This window comes from Maylandia zebra, linkage group LG17 (genome assembly GCF_041146795.1).
Source record: "Maylandia zebra isolate NMK-2024a linkage group LG17, Mzebra_GT3a, whole genome shotgun sequence".
Lineage (NCBI taxonomy): Eukaryota > Metazoa > Chordata > Actinopteri > Cichliformes > Cichlidae > Maylandia > Maylandia zebra.
Window position 1 is genome coordinate 28,449,779 of NC_135183.1, and position 19,464 is coordinate 28,469,242.

The following is a 19,464-nucleotide window of genomic DNA, read 5'->3' on the forward strand; positions in this document are numbered from 1 at the left end:
ACTTACAGGGACAGTAATAGAAGTCAAGACTTGAGGGACCGAGGTGTACCTTGAAAAGAAACAAATTGAACCAAGGGACTCGGAATACCTGGAAAAAATACCTGCATGAAGTACATTACAGTGGCTCAAGTCTGACAAGTTTCTGCTTGAAATACAGAGGATCCCAGCGAAATTAGTATTGCACATTAATATAGGGAAGCAATTTGAAAAGGAAACTCGGAAAAACGAATCGATTTGGGGGGCCTGGATATAGTTTACACTTGATATTACAACTTCCACAAGGCAGTTTAAAGGAGTCTTGGATGGCTTTCTTTCAAAATCATAACTTCAAATCTGGATTCACATTCAAAACACAGATTCTACTACTGCAGCTCTTTTTTGCTCATTTGTTTGTTTTCTTTTAGCAGAAAGGGAGTGCTTAGCTAGTTAGCAGTAGGAAGCTGGGTGAGCAAGATCCCTCTACAGTGTTACTTGCTTTATACATTACACCTTGACACACCAAAACTGGAGCACATGTGCAGTGTGTTAATGCAGTTATTGTTTATATAGCTCTGTTAAAATGGCGCAAAAAAAGACCAGATCCACAAACACTGATTGAGAAGTGCACTTCACCTTAGCAGATGGTGAAGCCTAGCCAACAGCCAGCCCACTGACCACACCCCTAATGATGCATCAGTAACTTCAAGCCCTAATAATTTAACAAGTTAGCTATGAAAACATCCATCCCCAGTACAATTGTCGTGAAACGGAAAATTAACTAGAGAGACAACAGAATATACGGCTGTAAACAGGTTTATTTTAGCTTTAAAGTTGGCCATGCTTTTATCAGCATCTATAGTTACTGACTCTCTTTGAAAGGCTGTAAATAAACAGCAGTTTATGGAAATGCATTTTTCAGCCCTCAAGGGTGCTTTTCTTACAGGCTGAATCTAAAATGGATCTAAAATTCAGTGGAGGGCCCTTTTACATAATCAATCCAGCACAAAAACGGTGAGGAGCCCCTCAGGTAGGGGCCTTACCTGCCATCTTACCTTGTCGAAGCTCGATGGACTGAAGAATGTTGTTTAGATGGATGATAATGAAAATTAATGTTTGATGGCTCTTGATGATTATGTAATGTAGATGATATCTGAGCTCCTGATGAACAGCGTGATAAGAACACAGACACGAGAACATGAAAATGCACGTAGAAAAACAGTCACTTTTTACAGTTCAGGACAAAGTCGGTTTAACTCGCTGCAATGAAATGTGCTTTTATTCTCCACAAATGTTAAGGCTTTTCACCATCCACTGATTAATATAAAGCATTAGAAAATATACAAATTTTAAAGGAGTCATGCAAATACAAACTTGCATTTTGTGACATTGTTTTTACTTCGACTTTGATGGGTAATTGTGCATCCTTGCTAGAATAGTAAAGCAGCCTGCACCTGAAAACTGTTTAGTGTAGTCTCAGAAAATCACAGTTTGAAAAAAACAATCCGGTTTTGGTGATGAAGACAACTGACGATGTCAATGAAGTGATGATTGATTGATTGATTGATTGATTGATTGAATCTTTATTTTGAACATGTTGAAAAAGTATAAAAAAAAATAGAATTAAAAGAGACAAATGAACAAAGCAAACAAAAGGAAAACGAGCAACCACAACTCCAAATAACGTCCATGTTCAAAATGATATGGCATTGATGATGATGGTTTATGATAATGGAGAAAAGGAAATATTTTTGACAGCCCATAAGCGGTAATAGGGATCAATACATCGAACGAACAAAAACATAAATGAACAAATTAAAAAAATTAAAATAAAATTAAAAGTCAGACACCAGCTTTGACCACAAACCACCTGACCTTCTCTTCAGACAAAAAAAACGAAACACCACAAAAATGTCAGACCACAGGACGTACAATACACACAAGCCAAGCTACTGCACCTCCTGCCCTCCCCCTCCCTCTCCCAAACACAACACACCAACACTCAACCCGCCCCCTCCCAACCCCAACACAACCCTACCTGCTTATTTTTGAGGTCAAGCGAGAGCTCATAGTCAGAGGCGGCGGAGTGCGAGCCGGCCCCGTTGCGCTGCACCCTCAAGGGCGAGGCTGTGTGGTGCAGACTGGCTCTCCTCCCCGGGCCACCTCCTTTTGCTCCTCCCCCTTCCTCGTCCTCTTCCTCCTGTGCTGCTTCACCCTCGCGTGGCTTGGCCTGCGCCTCCTCTACCTCTTGCTTTGTCTTTGCCTCCACAACTTCTTCTGACTCTTGATTCTCTTTCTCTGCAACCGTCTGCTCCTCTCGGCAAGGCGAAGGGGCTTTAGGGGCTTCCTGTGGGGCCGCCTCGCTCAGAGCCTTGACTTGCGGCTGAGGCTCGGGCTCTGGTGCAGGCTGGGCTTTCGGCTCAGGTTCTGGCTGAGGTTTGACTTCGGGTTGGGGTTGGGGTTGAGGTTGAGGTTGAATCTGCGGTTGGGGCTCAGTCTGTGGTTGGGGCTGTGCTGGCTGAGTCTGTGGCTGAGTCTCTTGCTGCTGTTGTTGGGGCTGCGGTTGCAGTTCGGGTTGCGGCTGTAGCTGTGGCTGTGACTGGGCCTCACTCTGCAGCTCTCCTTCTCCTCCCTTCCCTTCCTGAACCATAGACGAGTCTGGAGAAAGGTCATCGCTGCAGAAAGGAGGAGAAAATGCAGAGTGAGGTGTCTGCTGCATCCGTGGTGAGCTCTGACCTCTTCTCCAGGCTGCCTGGGTTAGTGGTAAGATGTTGACCCTTTCTCTCTTTTTTCTTTTTTGTGCCTCATCACTCAACAGTTCATCTGTCTGCCTGCTCTGTTATGAATGCCTTTCTTGTCTGTCTAGACACTGACAGACAATGAAAACCAGGAAAACATAAAGCACAGAGCAGCTTATAAAACCACAGTGTACAAAAGTTTAAAAAAAAAGAAAGAAAAAGATCAAGGCATTACTTCTTACAGCAAAATCTTTAGAAGAGAAAATGTGAAAAAAACAAGATAGTTAACAGCCAATAGTGACACACGCTCCCACACACACAGACGTAGGGGGGACAGTCATGCAGCCAAAACAAATGTCACTAAATGTGTGCCTGCTTGTGTGAATACTTGTATGTTGGAGTGTACTGTAGGTGTCGTTTTACACTTTAAAACAAAAAGAGGTGTAATAGGCATGTAATATACAGGAACAAATAATATATTTATATACTTTTTGTCCACATAGCAAATACCAGCTGTTTCTCTAATCATCCAATGTGTTTAAAGACATTTTGATCTAACTGACATCACCTTGAGAGCAGTTTTCAATGCTCCCTTGTCAGCTGATAGAAGAACATGACTAAGCAGTCATGTTAGTGGCTCAGTAAGGCTGCACTTAATCTGCCAGTATCATTTATCAGGAGTGCTTGTCAGACGGTCAAGAAGCTTCTGAAACACCTTTCCGTCACACCCTGATAACCGGGGCATTGGGATGTTCAAATGGAAATGCACACACACTGGCATCTGTGTTGAAGATAAAAGTAAGCATGGTTTAAACTGCTCTCACTGCCAATTTTTCTTTCTTTCAGTTGGACTATTTCTGCCACTTTGAGACGTACAAAAAAGTGCCTTCAAGAAAAAAAAAGTGATATTGACCACAAACCCAGCTGTGTAGAGTGTAGCTCTTATTTTAGCACACATGTGCCTTTAAACACATGGGACTGACTAATCTTTGATTACATATTGATGACGTTTGAAAGACATTTCAACGTTTCTGTTTATTATAAGAACAACATGTATCAGCCGGTTTTGCACACCAGCTAAAAGTAACTGTGATAACAAGATAAGACTCCCCCCCCCCCCCCCCCCCCCCCCCGTTATTGGATTTGGTGATAAGAATTGAATCACTGAGCATAAAATCACCACTTTTCATGCAGAACTTCAGAAGAAAGTCAACACGATTTTTCTTCAGAGGAAGACAAAGGGCAACAACAACAATAAACTTTTAGTTTGTGTCTTAAGTTGTCTGTCTAAAAAAAGCCTTCATTAATAATAGCATACTTATATACTGCATTTCTGCTAATGTAGAGAGTTAATAATTACAAAAAAAAAAGATCCCTTGATGGCGACAAAAACCTGTCTGCCGCCTTCTTCTGTACAAGAGGCCTGGGTCTCATATATATATATATATATATATATATATATATATATACGGCAGCACATAATAGGCTTGACAAAAAAGTATTCTGGTAATGGGTATAGCTAGGTCTGCTACTTCTAAAATAGAGCTTATATGAGCAATGAATAATGAAGAGGGAAAGTGTGCTTCTTCAACATTCAGCTGCAGGTGAGCTTTTTCTCATGCAGAAAATAGACCTGCCTGGAAAAAACAGAAGACTTCTTTTAGGGGAAGAGAGCCTGCCATGATCCCTGCTTACAATGTTTCCTTTCATTGTTATGAATCTAAATGTAGTCGTCCCGATTTGCATTTTGCTAGAGCCCCCGTTATGGTGAGAGATATTAAGACAACCAACAGGCGGCATGCAGCTGGATTAAAGTCAGATTCCGATAAAAGGAACAAAAAAAAAGAAGGAACAGGTGATCAAAGGGAATTATTTTTGAAGAGGCACAAATAACCATGAAAAACGAACGCATATATATATATATATATGCAGTTTTCCTGCTGCTCTGTCTTTCCCAGGTAAGGGGATTGAGCTGTTCTATGTATGACTGACAAGGCAAGGACAAGGTCTGGATGCTTCCTCTAATTTCCCAGTTTTTCCACATGTCAGTTCTGAAGATGGATGAGCGCAGTGGCCTCCATGCTTTTCATCCAGAATACAATTATAGTGTCCACTGACATCTCCTGCTCTCACTGCTGTGATTGCGAACAGGCCGGTACGGTGGTGTGACGCGAGTTTGGGGCCGTCTGCTAATGCTGCATGCTGGGCTACAACCGCTAATATCACTCTCATAGAAAGGGAATCTCCACTTGTGTAAAATAAAAAGACAATCCATCCACCTTAAACAATCTGAATGAAATTCAGTACAGTTTTATAACATTTAGAAGGTAAAAGAAGGCAAAATACTATACAATGTACAGGTGTTAAATTGAATCGGGATGCATGAGAGAGTAGTTTTCCTTTGACTTATTTTGCAGTATTACAAAGTCTGGAAACATCTCTATGAATATATGCATGTCTTTATATGTAAGGACAGGCCCTTTGTTTCTGTACTGCATGAAGTAATAGTACAGAAGTCAGCAAAATGTACTTACTGCATCAAAGGAAAATAAGATATTCTACAGAGAGCTTGGTGACTGATATATTATCATACTCTACACTCTCTTACAGAATATAAAGTACCATATTGTTCCTTCAGCGGTACAATGGCTTGTCACTAGGGCTGTATCCCCCTAAGGTACTCCTTTTCTACCCTTGACAGGCTGTTTGTATCTCACAGAAACCGATCTTAAAGCTCAGGTGTCAATTTTGCACCTTAATGCTACAGCACAAAAATGAACCTGGATACAGGAGTGTGCATTCTATTCTTCTTTTGTATATATCATTCTTTAATCAATACTCATTCAGATTCTTGGAAACGAACTCACAGCTGTATAGCACTTTCCTTGTCTTATACAGCACTCAAAGCTTTATCACATGTGCAACTACAGCCAACTTAAACTATTTAGCATAACATGGATGTCATTGGACAGACACATGGATGAACACCACTTGGCACAGGGAAAACACTAACTTCTATCTAACTTAAATGAATAAGAAAACTGGAAAGCCATAAAATCTCCAAGTACAAAATGTTTTGTAATTTCTGCCTGGGAAAAGTACAGGAGTTACCTTGAACTCTGGTCACTAGGGTACATTTGTATAGAAACTGGACAGAAACTGACTTTTGCTGTACCCTTATTTCTAAGAGTGCTTATCAGGTTACTTAATTGTTAATATTGTGTGTCAAAAGTACTAGTACTATTTTAGCCCGGAGACACCCTCCAAAGAGTTAAAAGATAAATCTGAGACGTAGGGATGGGTACTGGTATCCGGTGCCATACATAAACGGTAGTAACCAGACCGAAAAGCAGCGCACATTTTGGTGCTTTATTTCTGTGCTTTTTTTCCCTGAGATGTCATACACTTTGGATTCTAGCCAATCATTTTACCTTTCCAAGGATAGTAGGCGGGCCCAGGTACGTACGTTCTTTTAGAGCAGAGCTACAAATTAAAAATGCCCAAGGTGAAGCCGTCAAAAGTCTTGCTGTACTTCACAGCAAAAGATGCAAACTCAGCAGCCTGCCACAAGTGCTTTAAGGTGATACTGTGCAAAGGAGGTAACACCTCGAATCTGATGAAGTTAAACTTTGATCACAAGCTAAAAAGGTCAAACACCACAGTTATCATATAGTTTTTGAGATTCATTAGAAATCTTAGCCAGATGACTCCACAGGCTCATCACAGTGTGGCAATATCCACATTATGGAAGAGTGTCTCTATCCCGCTTACAGCTTCGGTATGAGAAACAGGGCAATCCTTCTGTTCATGATAAGAGGCCAAATGAAAGAAAATGTCTGAAATGCAAGAATACCAATCAGGAAGGTGCGGGTTGTCTCTGTTCCAAATGGACTATTTTATTTCAGTTTATGATAGCTCACATACAGTCCATATTCTGAAACAATGATTCTCTAGATATCAATTATTGTTTCCATTTAAATGTTAATTAACTGGGCACCCTGCAAGATTTATTCATGTTTTCCAATAAAAATTGACCTTCAAGTACTCAAGGTATAGTTTAAATTGGACCTTTTCATTTCATCTCAATATTCATTTATCTTTTTCTAATCTTCCATTTCCATCACTGGAAAGTTATTAGATTGGTTAATTAGTCTAATTCCTTGCTTTACTTAGACTAATTTAATTACTGCATTTTGGGGTGATTTCCCACCTATAGTTTATTTATTCTGGTCCGAATAGTTGATGGGTTTGCAAACTTGTGGCTTTTCCCCATGGTTTGTTGTGTTTTTACACAGTGAAAAATCCAAGTGTACCCCAAGCAAATAAAAATGCGTCACTACACATCAAGTTAGACTATTCAGTTCTTTTATTGCAGAAGCGTCTGGGGCAGGAGCAATAAAAGTAAATACTGGAAGAAGGTGTTGTACCTGCAATATAGGAGAACATGGAGAATTTAGGTTCATTTCACAGCTAGTTGCTAGACCATACAGACCTTTGCGCATCTATAGTAGCTTGCTGCATTACATTAAAGCATATGTGGCTATGGGAAGTTTTGGGAACTGCACCGAGACCACCTCCTCAAAAGGGTCTCGGTGCACTTGCTCAAATGCGATTACCGTGTTAAATGGACTAAACACAGCAGGTATGAAAACACCCTTAATAAAAGATACAAAAGCAGGTCCATCAACATGCTTTCACCTTCTCGTGTTAATGTTGTGAATTTAATTACGGTGATGCTTCCCAACAAAAAGGTAAAGTACTAAGATAGGAAAAATGACATCAGTAAGTCCCATCAGCGTGTGCCCCTAAAGCATCAAAGTTCTTTTGGCCTCATGGCAATCTTAGTTTCCCTCTAAAAAGCCTCCTGAGTGGCTCAGAAGCAGCTGTGCTCCATTTCTGAGTCCTAGCAAAGGAACATCAAGGAGATGCATTTTGGAGATGCTGCTCCACTGATATCCATTATTTCTGCTGTTAGGTAAAAGGGAGCAAAAGGGTAGCGGCAAAGAAATCTGTGTTCTTCCGACACGAAGCAACACTGACTGCAGGCAACATGGAAGTATATCAGGTTTTAAAGTCCAGGGTATCGGTAATTCATTCACATTGGCTGCCACATCTAAGATGTAAGCAAAAAAGAGCACATGCATTTGGAAGATGTAAAATTATTTAAGTTAAATGGAAGAGAATAATCTGGGGGTACTTTTTCTATTAAAGCATGGTATGTTTAGTTTCAGGCTGAGATGAAGAACAATTAAAGGAACTGTCACTTTTTGGAAATACCCATTTGCTAAGCAGTTTTAACCCTCCTGCCATCCTTTAAAAAACTCACACCCATTACCCTAGGGACCATTCTCAGCCACGCCCAAAAACGCTATAAAAAGACCATATATCCATATTTTATTCCACTTTAAATTAGCCAACCTTGTAAAACTACTTCTCCCTGAAATATTCATGTAAAGTTTTAATTATATTTTCGTTGTTTTAACCCTTCAAATCCCAGTGTTATTACATGAGCGCCCTGTGTTATTAGCCCCAAAAAACAAAAAACGAAACTAAATATTTCCACAAAAAACCAGTTGAAGTAATATGTGATTGTCATTATAAGTAGGCCTTTAGATGGACCAAAGATTGGCACCAACATACATTTTGACCTGCCATTATTTTTTTGCATTTTTTTTGCAATTTAAAAATTAAAACTTCAAGGCCCTGAGTCTTCATTGACATCCAAGAAAAGAAGAAAAAATAAAATCATATAATGATAATTTGGGGATGAAAAATAGTGTTTATAATGGAAGTCAATGGGCCGAAAATGGTCCCCAGGGTGATGGGTGTGGGGATTTTTGCTGCTCAGCCATTTTAGGCTGATTTAAGGAATTCACACTGGAATATTAACATTGACAGGTAAAAACTATCCTGTGGCAAGTTTGGTTATATTCCACTGAACACAGTGGAAATGGCAGCCATTTAACACATAGCAGTGGCACAAAAAGGTCCCAAGAAGGCAGGAGGGTTAAAGTTTTTATACATAAAATTTTGTTGGGGATAAAACAAATGAGATATCTGGCGATTCTGTGAGCACTAGAAGTTTTCCTATGTCTGTGCTCAACTTCTCTAACCAGCTTTTGTGATGTTTCAGATCAGCTGAAGTGTGAAACTAAAGTAAAATACTGAAAAAAAAACTCACTGAAAAGCCTTCAGCTAATCCAAAATGCTGCAGCAAGCGTGCTGACAGGGACTAGAAAGAGAGAACATATTTCTCCTGTTTTGGCTTCCCTTCATTGGCTTCCTGTTAAATCCAGAATTGAATTCAAAATCCTGCTTCTCACATACAAGGTCTTAAATAATCAGGCCCCATCATATCTTAATGACCTTGTAGTACCATATCACCCTATTAGAGCACTTCGCTCTCGCTCTGCAGGCCTACTTGTTGTTCCTAGAGTATTTAAAAGTAGAATGGGAGGGAGAGCCTTCAGTTTTCAGGCCCTTCTTCTGTGGAACCAGCTTCCAGTTTGGATTCGGGAGACAGACACTATCTCTACTTTCAAGATTAGGCTTAAAACTTTCCTTTTTGCTAAAGCATATAGTTAGGGCTGGACCAGGTGACCCTGAATCCTCCCTTAGTTATGCTGCAATAGACGTAGGCTGCCGGGGGATTCCCATGATGCATTGAGTTTTTCCTTTCCAGTCACCTTTCTCACTCACTATGTGTTAATAGACCTCTCTGCATTGAATAATATCTGTTATTAACCTCTGTCTCTCTTCCACAGCATGTCTTTTATCCTGTCTTCCTTCTCTCACCCAAACCGGTCGCAGCAGATGGCCGCCCCTCCCTGAGCCTGGTTCTGCCGGAGGTTTCTTCCTGTTAAAAGGGAGTTTTTCCTTCCCACTGTTGCCAAAGTGCTTGCTCATAGGGGGGTCATATGATTGTTGGGTTTTTCTCTGTATCTATGAAGCGCCTTGAGGCGACTTTTGTTGTGATTTGGCGCTATATAAATAAAATTGAATTGAATTGAATGGAAAATTTTAAAGTGTAGCTGCTATAGTCTGCAAACTATTACACTGCTGTATATAGAATGTAAGCTTTGCAATTCAATACATCCAGTTTTTTTTGTTTCATTTTAAAAAATTTTATTTTTAATACAATTGTATTTGCAGTTCATTAAATAAAACGAATAAATACATTACTGTGTAAAAGTTTTGAAGCACCACTTATTTCTTTATATTTTAAGTAATCTCAAGCAACAATTTTCCAGGGCTTGTGAAGCTCTTTTTAAAGGTTTTCTTTGGATGACTCTAGGAATAGGAATAGGAATGACTCTAGTAAATACCAGACTACTAAATACTGTGACGCTACTGTAAGCAATGTACAGTATGTTAATGTTAATAGTTTTCCCAAAACATCCTGATTTACAGTATTCAACTGCATTCGTGAAGAAAGCTTTACAGTAAATTGTTACAGTTGACTCTTGGCAAGAAAGCAAATATGAAGAAATGTAAACCTATTACAAGTTTAGGAACAATGAAAGGAAACTCGAATTCAGAAATAAGCTATACCAGTCAGTTCTGTGGAGATTATCCATTACAGGGACTGTTTCATTTGGATTAAAGTTTCCACTGTAATGGTGGGTGGTTAGAAGGCGTGGGGGCCTTAATAGATTGATGTTAATGCTTGGGTTACTTTATTTTTCAAGATTTATTCAACTAGAAAAGTGCACCATAAGCACATTTTCACTGTAAAAACTGGGGTTCAGGAGGGTCAAAGAAAGTTAATGTTATTTGGACAGACGATGACATCAGTGACAACATTCTTTAAATAAGCGATGCACTGATTATGTTCCCGCTGTGAACTCAGTTGCCTCATGCTAGTTTTACTTGATCATTAACCTTGACCGCAGAGCTTTTGCTGCATCATCCCCACAGAGGTGTGCAGCAGGAGAGATGAGTTATTGGACTGTGTGACCATTGGGGTTCAAAGGGTCTATCCTCTGGTGGACTGCAGCCAAGGAGTTGCTGAAGAGGGCATTATGTGAACAAAACCACATCAGCAGAAGTCACAGCAAATAACATCTGCGAAGAAGAAGCTAAGTTATGGTTGCTTGAATTTAGAAGAGCGGCTTGCACTGAACATGTGTATTGTCAGTTAGCAAGCATTTTATTTTTGGCTTAATTTTCTTTGTACTTAAATCATTCCTTAAATTAAACAGAAATGAATTCCCTTGTCACCTCTGCTGAATTCCTCTTCACTCAGTGCCTACCCTATGTTTCTCATACTGCTCCCAGAGAATTAATCAGTTCATCAGGCAGAAAACAAGGGCAGGCTGAAGAGCAGAAGCCTCTGCATAAATAAGCATATTTCTCCCTTCGAATGCATGGTGAGGATGATGTATGGAGCAAATTTGCTCAAGTGTATTTGAAATTCATCACAGTCGCTGCAAACAGGGAATGCATGACTTAGTGTCATATGTACAAAAGAGACTTGAAGCTGAACAGGAGGGCACTGAGGAAAAGCTGAGGAAAAACTGATTTTCTTACGTTTTCCAGGTTATTGTGCTGCACACTTAAGCCAAAGAAATATGCTGCATTGCAGCCAACTGACCTCAGTCTCACACTGACGGAAAGAAAAAGTTTCTGAAGTGTTTCTGAAACTGTTTAGAGGCACTAAGCCCAGATAAAGAAACAACAGCTATTAAAATGCACAATGTCAGCTTTCAGCCAATTAGCAGCAAAGGCCCAGGTCCTCTCTAATCACCAGGTCAAGATTAATCATTTTTCTTCACCCTTAGTAAAAAAGAAAACAAAAAAACAAACGGCATGACACATTTCCGCCTTTTTCATCATTAATCTATGACCTAACCCCTTGCCAACCATGAACATTCACAATGCTTCAACAGGGGACATTCCACTGATTTTTACTCAGTGTGCCACTTTTAAAATGCCATATGCTGATGTGACTGCTCAGGGCTATAAGTGGGAGACCTTGAGTGTGAGTACAGTGTGAGTACAGGGAATGATCTGTCTGCTGGCATTATGGTGCAGTTATGAGATGTATATTGCATTGGAAATGAGAAAAATGGGGCAGATTTTGAGGGTGCATAGCTCACTTAAACTTTATGACTGTAATGGACCCATGTCAAATGCTTTATATATAAAAGTTAAAGACAAGTTGCACTAACTTTACTATGAAAGTTTACTGGGAATGTAAGCTAAACCCATAGAGGCTTATTATTTAAGGACATTTGAAGATTTTGAGTTAAATGCTGACTCTAAAGTAAGTCATTTCCATTAGTTTTAAGAAATTTCTAAATATATCAATGTACATTTGGAATTTGACCAACTTATGCTGGCTTTTTGAGACTTTAACTCCAAAAACCTAAATGGCAATATAAAGTCGCTACAATGCTAACAATGATGTTAACATGCAGGTTTAACAGATACTTAAGTTTTGCAGACACACGATCACTAACCCTTTAAGATGCATCAGCAATTTTCCATGTGTGACAAGTGAATAAAGCCCCATTTATTCACAGACCTAGAGACTGGTCTGTGACCATCAGGCAAATGGCTGTTGCTAGCAAAAAATTGTGTATTCTCCAACCAGTGGACAAAAAGCTCCCTGTTATTTCATTGTATTATTAATGACCCAACTGCTAGCATATTTCTGTAGTCATAGCTTGAATGTATGGTCTTCAAACACTCAAGCTAATATTTTTTGCGTTCAAACAAAAAGTTACACCTTTTGAAACACGTTGGCTGGAGAACTTTACTTTGACAGCAAACCTCCTTTTCTAGACGAGTACTTAAGTGAGTATTTGGAGGATGGAAGGATGACGCTTAAGTAATTTATGCATTGAATAACACGAGAAACCTCAATAATTTTTACCATGTTTGTCATCTTAGTATGTTAACACTGACAAATTTAAACCGCAATGATCAAAGCTGTTAAATTTCATGGTCGTATAAAATTTAATGGTGTGTATTTGAGCCCAAAGTCCTGTATGCTTAGCAGATGTTTCAAGTTCCTATCAGGAATACTTGGATGCAGTAGAAAGTCATATAAGATAGATAAGATAAGATAACTCTTTATTGTCATTGCACAGTCATACATAGTACAGTAGTACAATGAAATTGGAATATCTGATTCCTTCCATGACAGATAGCACTCCATTTTAAAGATAACTCCATGAACTGTATCAGTTAGTTAGTTAGTTAGTTAGTGTGTACATTTTTATTGTTTGTACGATAAAATTGATGATGCAAGTGTATTGGGCTATGAAACTTTAATGTGGTTGTTGATGAGTGAGGTTGACAGAAGTCAAGAAATCATTCTTTGGGTGCAGTGCAGAGGAATCTCAGATGATCTGGAAGTGTCTGAAAGTGTGGACTGATTTTTTATATTTGGTTTTTGCAGTATTTACACCAAACCATTTTTTTAGTATAAATGCTGTTTTGTTTTGTCGTTTAATGCCGGACTACTTTCCTGTTATTCATACTGTGTGCAATATACAAGTTTAGAGAGTTACAAAAAACATAAATACTGCATTTTCTCTCTGGAGTTAAAGACATCCATCTGGTCTCTCTTCAGAGCCATATATCTTGTCTTTCAGTCTTTGTTTTCAATGATCAAGGTCAACTGGAGACATTTATCAGCTGCCCACACACACACGTCTGCAGCGCCATCAGTGCGAGCCACCCTCTTGTTTCAAAGGAGAAAAAAAGTCCGGAGAGGGACAGAGAAATCATTTTTTATGCTTTCTGCATATTGTGTAATTTACAGAAAGCTGGCAGCACTTTCTTGTCCATTCTTGTGAGAGAGGCTTCAGTGTAGGATGGATTACAAATATAGACATGACATGGTTAAATCATGAGATAGCCACAGATGACTCACATGGTTAAAGAGTATCTGTATTGTTTTTTCTTCCTTTTATTTTTTCTTTTCTTTTCTTAACAGAAAAGCTCATTTTGAATTCATTTTCTACAAGAAGATGTTGTTAAAATTGTTATAAGATGCAGTAAAATCTTCTCTTCACCAAAAAAGGCTGTTTTTAAATGGCTGATGAAACCTACCCTATGCAATTCACCTTCAGTGGACATGCAGTGATGCATGGTGTGGGGCATCACCCTTCCTTGTGCTGTGATCAATCTTGAATTGATTGATTATGTAGATGCCAGTCAATACTGTGCTCACTTGGGTGGAAGGACAGAGCTCATAAATACAACTGTTTAGCATGAAAGAGGAAAACATTTGATCCCTACATTCTGAGCAAGCAGAATAAGCAGACGACTAAGATCAATGCCAACCAGTTTGTGTCTCCGAAAGCAAAGAATGGCCCTTTGGCTCTTGTTAAAATCCCACACAGGCTCTTGGGTCTTTTGCTAAGGGCCAACGATTTGTATCACAGGTTTTGCAGGTTGAGGTAAGAATGCAAAAAGAGTTGCAACACAAACAGCGCGTTGCCTCCTGCTATAAAGAGAAAAAAGCCAGAGTTTTCTTTATCGTGTTGAATTTCAAGAGTAAACAAGAGGATACTCACCCCAGAAGGTTGAAGGAACAAACTAGTAGCACATACAGTATGCAAGTACATACAGAGACCAGTAACCACAGGCATTCCAATGCAATGTCAATGAAACATCTTCCCAGCAACAACAGAGTACAGGGTATAAAAACAGGATGGGCTCGTGAAATATGCAAGCCAGTATTTCAAATTGAATCTCTTCAAAAGCTGTTGCCCCAGGTTGTGGGTAAAAGCGAGAAAGACAGCAAGCAATGCGGAGACAGAAAGAGAGAGATATTGCATTGTAGATATACGGTAGACACACTGCAGTAATATATAGTTATATACACAGCTCAGGAATCATGGGCAGGACTTCAAGGATGGAAAATGACATACACCATCATTCAGTGTCATAAAATGTCCCCTATAAAACTGGTGTCAACCCTTCAATCTAGAAAAAAAATGTTCCTACATTAACAATTTGCCTTGTGAATATGGAGAATTTGCTCAATGCATTAGTTTCAGTGTATGATGGACTTATACTAATTACAGCAAACCATACTATATTCATGAAAACGTTTCAATCGTCCTGCAGCTTTCAACTTCAACAGGAGAGCTGGAGGAAAATTCTAGAAATCATCAAATAATGAATGTTTGTACAAAATGTAATTGTATTCCATTTAGACGTTGTACATATTTCAATCAGTGACACAGAGAAAGTGATTGACATTCCTAGAGTGATGGTTGTAAACATCCATTCTTTAAATCTTGCTACTGTGGTGCAATTACAATCACAATTTTGATTGTAATTACATCAATCAAATCAAAGTAAGCCAGTCGCCGTTACTATGATGTGATGATTTCATGTGTATTTGCTGCTTTATGCAGAGATATGCAGTTTTCCCTACATGTGTTAGAAAATGTTTAGATGCAGATATATTGTCTGGAAAAAGAAGGGCAGATTGGCAGCACAAGTTGGTTTAAAAAGGCTAAAGTCTATGTGAAGCCATGACTCACTGCTGTCAAGTCTGTTTGGAAGCCTAAAATCAAAAGACTTATGATTAAGTCTCTTGGACGTCCAGGTTATGTTACCCTGAAGATTTTGAGTCATGCATCGCAAACGTCATTTAGTACTTGTTACTAACACACTGACCGCAGCCAAGTGCTTGAAACTACCTTCACACACAAATGTAACACCACATTTCTCATAAATGGATTTACTAGCTTCCCGTGAGCATGTGCATCATGTCCACCCTGCAGTCCATGTCATAAAAATCCTGAAAATCTGATAAACATTTACAGTGTGTCCACTGCAAAAGCAGCTTTTTATGGATGCCTGACAGAAAGGCACAGAGAAAAGGGGGTGCGGTCAAGAACTACAATGCCCGGAGAAAGATTCAGCGGCTGCTTCGCCTCGTTGCAAGAGGAACAAACAATTGAGCCCGTCCCCCCCACTCAGACGATTTCACAAACTAATTGCCTATTATGTGGCCTGTCAGAGGGAAATAAGAGTGTTTTTCCTGTTTTTGGCTCTTTTCCTTTGTCACATATTAGAAAACATCCTAAGGCAGATTCCCCATGCAGGAATTTGTATTTGAACTTGGCTCTCTTTAGCAACACAGAACACTTGAAACTGAACACTTCAAGGATCACACAATAGCATATTCACGATATTTACAGTAACAAGAGAAACTTGGAAAATGCTTGTTTGGTGTTAATATGGAAAAAAAGTCTGAGAACTGTTGAAAATATATATTAAACTAAACTTCATAGACATGCAAGCTCTTGTGCTTAAGAGAATGGGACTAAATCACATGTCTCACACTGCCTGTTGTCCAAGTGAATCTGAAATGTTTCACCTTTCAAATTATTAGACAAAGGTGCTTATGAACTAATATGATAACTGTAGTAGTTGTAATATGCTGGCCTCTTTCTACTACCTTGCAACTCTACTGACAATAAAGAAATGTGATTATTCAGCAAGCATGGTACTTGTTTCATTGTAATTCATCACATGGTTATGATCAAAGCGCTGGGTGTCAACCTGAGTTTGACAAACTCAGTTACATGTTGTCTGTATGCTGATGTGAAACTGGAACAAAAGAGCTGAAAAAGCCACTGATGTGAAATGTCAAGGTAAGTTAACTGTAAGTTTTAGCTGTGAGTCAGTGCTGTACTGCAGTTTGAAGACAGATGTACATTTTCTGCAATTATTCACAGCTGTGTGAGCATATTTGTGGAAAATGCATCAGAGTGAAAAGGGATGGAATGAAGGAACATGAAATGATGTATAGATCATGATTCAATTATCCCCCCCAACCCGGTCTAAATGAATACCACAAAAACACCACGTAAAAAGTCCATCCTCTTTTCACATGGTGCACAGTCATTGGTGAGTAACAATATTTGTCACCACTGAGATTCCCTTTACAGCAAGCAAATATTCAACTTTTGAAGAAAGAATGAACCCTGAACTGTTATGAACCACACATTTTTTTTACTGAGTATTTTATTACTCATGTACTTATTAAATCAAAGAAGGCGAGCCACCCACATCACTCACCATGATCCTGAATCTCCTGGGAGCTACTTTATGTCATGTGGGCAAGTGAACAGAGAGATACTATACTGGCAAATATAATATAAATATAAATTTAAGACTACCCTGATTAAAGTATTCATGTATGTTTTGATTTTCTGGCTGAGCTCGAAGTGTTATTTGGAGAATTAAAGGTTAGGCTTTCAAGGGTGCAAATCAGAATTTCTTTAGCAAACAGCTTTTTGTGCTAATAATTTATAGTCAATCAATCAATAGTCAAGAGGAGAAAAGTCAGATGCATTTGGTTCTTCACTAAAAAAAAAGTCTAGGTTACCTGAAACTGCTCAGAACAGACTTCAGTCTAAGTGGTTTTATACAAAATATTGACGTGAGTGACTTACTGATTACATGTGTAGTCCAGCTACTGGAAACATAATCTCAGCAGACAGACACCCACAATTACCAATAGGCCCAACTATATCACTCCAGCAATACTTCTAGTATTTACTAGTACAGCTTAAATCTACAGTCGTATTAAAAAGAAACTTCACCCTCTTTCAGTTCTAATGTATTATGTATTAAACTATCAATATTTATTTTAAGTTACGCCGCAATGCAGAAGTAATTTGGGAAATTAAGTACAGTCCACTTTTTACAGCAACAACTTAAAGTAAGTTGAAATAATGACTTTATCAGTCTCAGACTTCAAGTGGAGGAATTTTGTCCCACTCTTCTTTACAACGTTGCTACAGCTCATCAAGATTTGTGGATAATCTTTATACACAGCTCTCTTATGGTCCAATTTGTGGCTGTTGCCACAAATTGATTTTCTTTTTCTTTTCTGTTGTAGATTAGCTGCTGTGCTTGGGATCATTTTCCTGTTGCATGACCTAATTTGGGCCAAGCTTTAGCCGTCAAACAGACAGCCCTAGTTTTGAGTCTAAAATTATTTTGTATACAGGATTTGATGGCTGATTCAGTGACTGCATGTTTTCCATGTCCCGTGACTGCAAAAGAAGCCCAAATCATCCCTCCACCACCATGCCCAAGGTGTATACATTCCTTGTAACATGACTGTATTTATCCTAAATTAGTGCAGCAGTCACAACTGTTACCGGTCCGTGTGTCGCTTGGCACTGGGCCGCGAGAGTTGAGGCTTGGGTGTGAAATTGATGGTTTTCAGGGTTTTTATCGTTAACTCGGTCTTTTCCCATGTTGTATTTGTGTGTCTTATTTTGAAAGAAATATTTACGCGTTACCATAGCGACCAGAGAGGATTAAGGGGCAGAAAGGAGGATGTTACTTTCAATGTTGTTGGCCCATTTTCAGGAGGTCGCTGCTAATAAAGTTACACAATTACACAATGAATTCATGTTTATTATTATATTTACAAAATATCGCAGTTTTTGTCATGGTGGTATCATTTTATTTTGTTGTTTTATATCCGCGACACCTTAAAGGCCGGTCCGTGAAAATACTGTCTGACATTAAACCGGTCCGTGGCCCAAAAAAGGTTGGGGACCGCTGCTTTAGTGGACTACTCCCAACTGTCTGCCACTCTGTTGTTTGCTAGTTTAGCATTATCATAATGCTACAGATGCCTTATTGTCTATTTTGTTTTTTTTATCTTGAGAAAAATATAGCCTCACTCAAATAATCAGGAAGTAAAAGATGGTACCTATCAAATCAAGTGCATTTCAGCAAAACAGTTCATTGGTTCAAGAATATGAATTACTAACATTACTTCTAACCTTGGTGGATGTTTAAAGGTTAACTAAATCTAAGTTACATTTAGAGTAGTCCATTTGTTTCCATTACATTGTGTAGGACAAGGATGGCTTTCCTCCTTAGAGAAATTCATGATATTAATTTAACCTGTTCTAAATATTAGAAATGGTGGGCAGCTGCAGAACTAGCTCCTGATATCAGCCAGTGCCTTGGTCAAGGACACAATGATGAGGAAAAAATTGGCCAGGATTTAGAGCAGGTTATGGAGTTGAATGTGAATGTACAATCTTCCTCAAGCAGTGGGAACATGTGTGTGCAACCTGAGGCAATACTTTATTATTTATTATTTAGTGTATTCTGCAAAGCTGTATGTATTAGAGCTGTGTTTCTTGAATATTACGTGATTCTGGAGGTAGTTTTAGGGCCATCCAATATATCAGAATTCGCTAAAGTGTATTGGTAATTTGGGCGCTATCTTTTTTCTTTTTCTTTTTTTTTTTGATAATCTGGAAGTGTTTTTAGTTTTTCGACAGCATGTGTTAACTATACGTTATAGCAGAATAGGAGAGTCAGAGGATGAAGCCTTATCAGGCATTATTTAGACTGAGTCACCAATGTTACTGAGAGGCTCATGCACGTGTCATGAGGAATGAAAATGAAACTGCTCAATCGAAATATTAATACAGAGAAAAATAGTGAGTGAGTGAGAAATTTCCCCAATGGTTAAAAATAACTTTGTTGTATGAAGAATAAAGATGAGTTCTGAGAGGATTATCAATACAGTGCTGAAACTGATTGTCTAAGAGATTACAGCCTAACAGAGAACAGAAGAGTACGGGGGATGAAAATACACAAATTTCCAGAATAATTTAGACAAAAAGGATGAAAGGCAGACTGAGGTACTGAAATGGAGGCTCAACTGCACTGATATACTGTAGAATATGGACCAATGGAGACAGAGATGAAGGTATACTGGGTGAAAATGCTGTAGATG

The 19,464-nt window shown here is 38.9% G+C and overlaps 1 protein-coding gene across 3 annotated transcripts in view; it reads right to left on the bottom strand.

Moving 5' to 3' along the window:
• Positions 1 to 19,464, bottom strand: part of iqsec3a (IQ motif and Sec7 domain ArfGEF 3a) — a 118,677-nt gene that overhangs the window by 55,151 nt on the left and 44,062 nt on the right. For 2 of the 3 annotated variants that reach the window (XM_004548272.6, XM_004548273.4), the window contains exon 3: positions 2,015 to 2,651. The exons of the other annotated variant lie outside the window; for it this stretch is intronic. In XM_004548272.6, the coding sequence (XP_004548329.3) occupies positions 2,015 to 2,651 (637 nt within the window). The remainder of the gene's footprint in view (positions 1 to 2,014; positions 2,652 to 19,464) is intronic. 3 annotated transcript variants of the gene reach the window in all.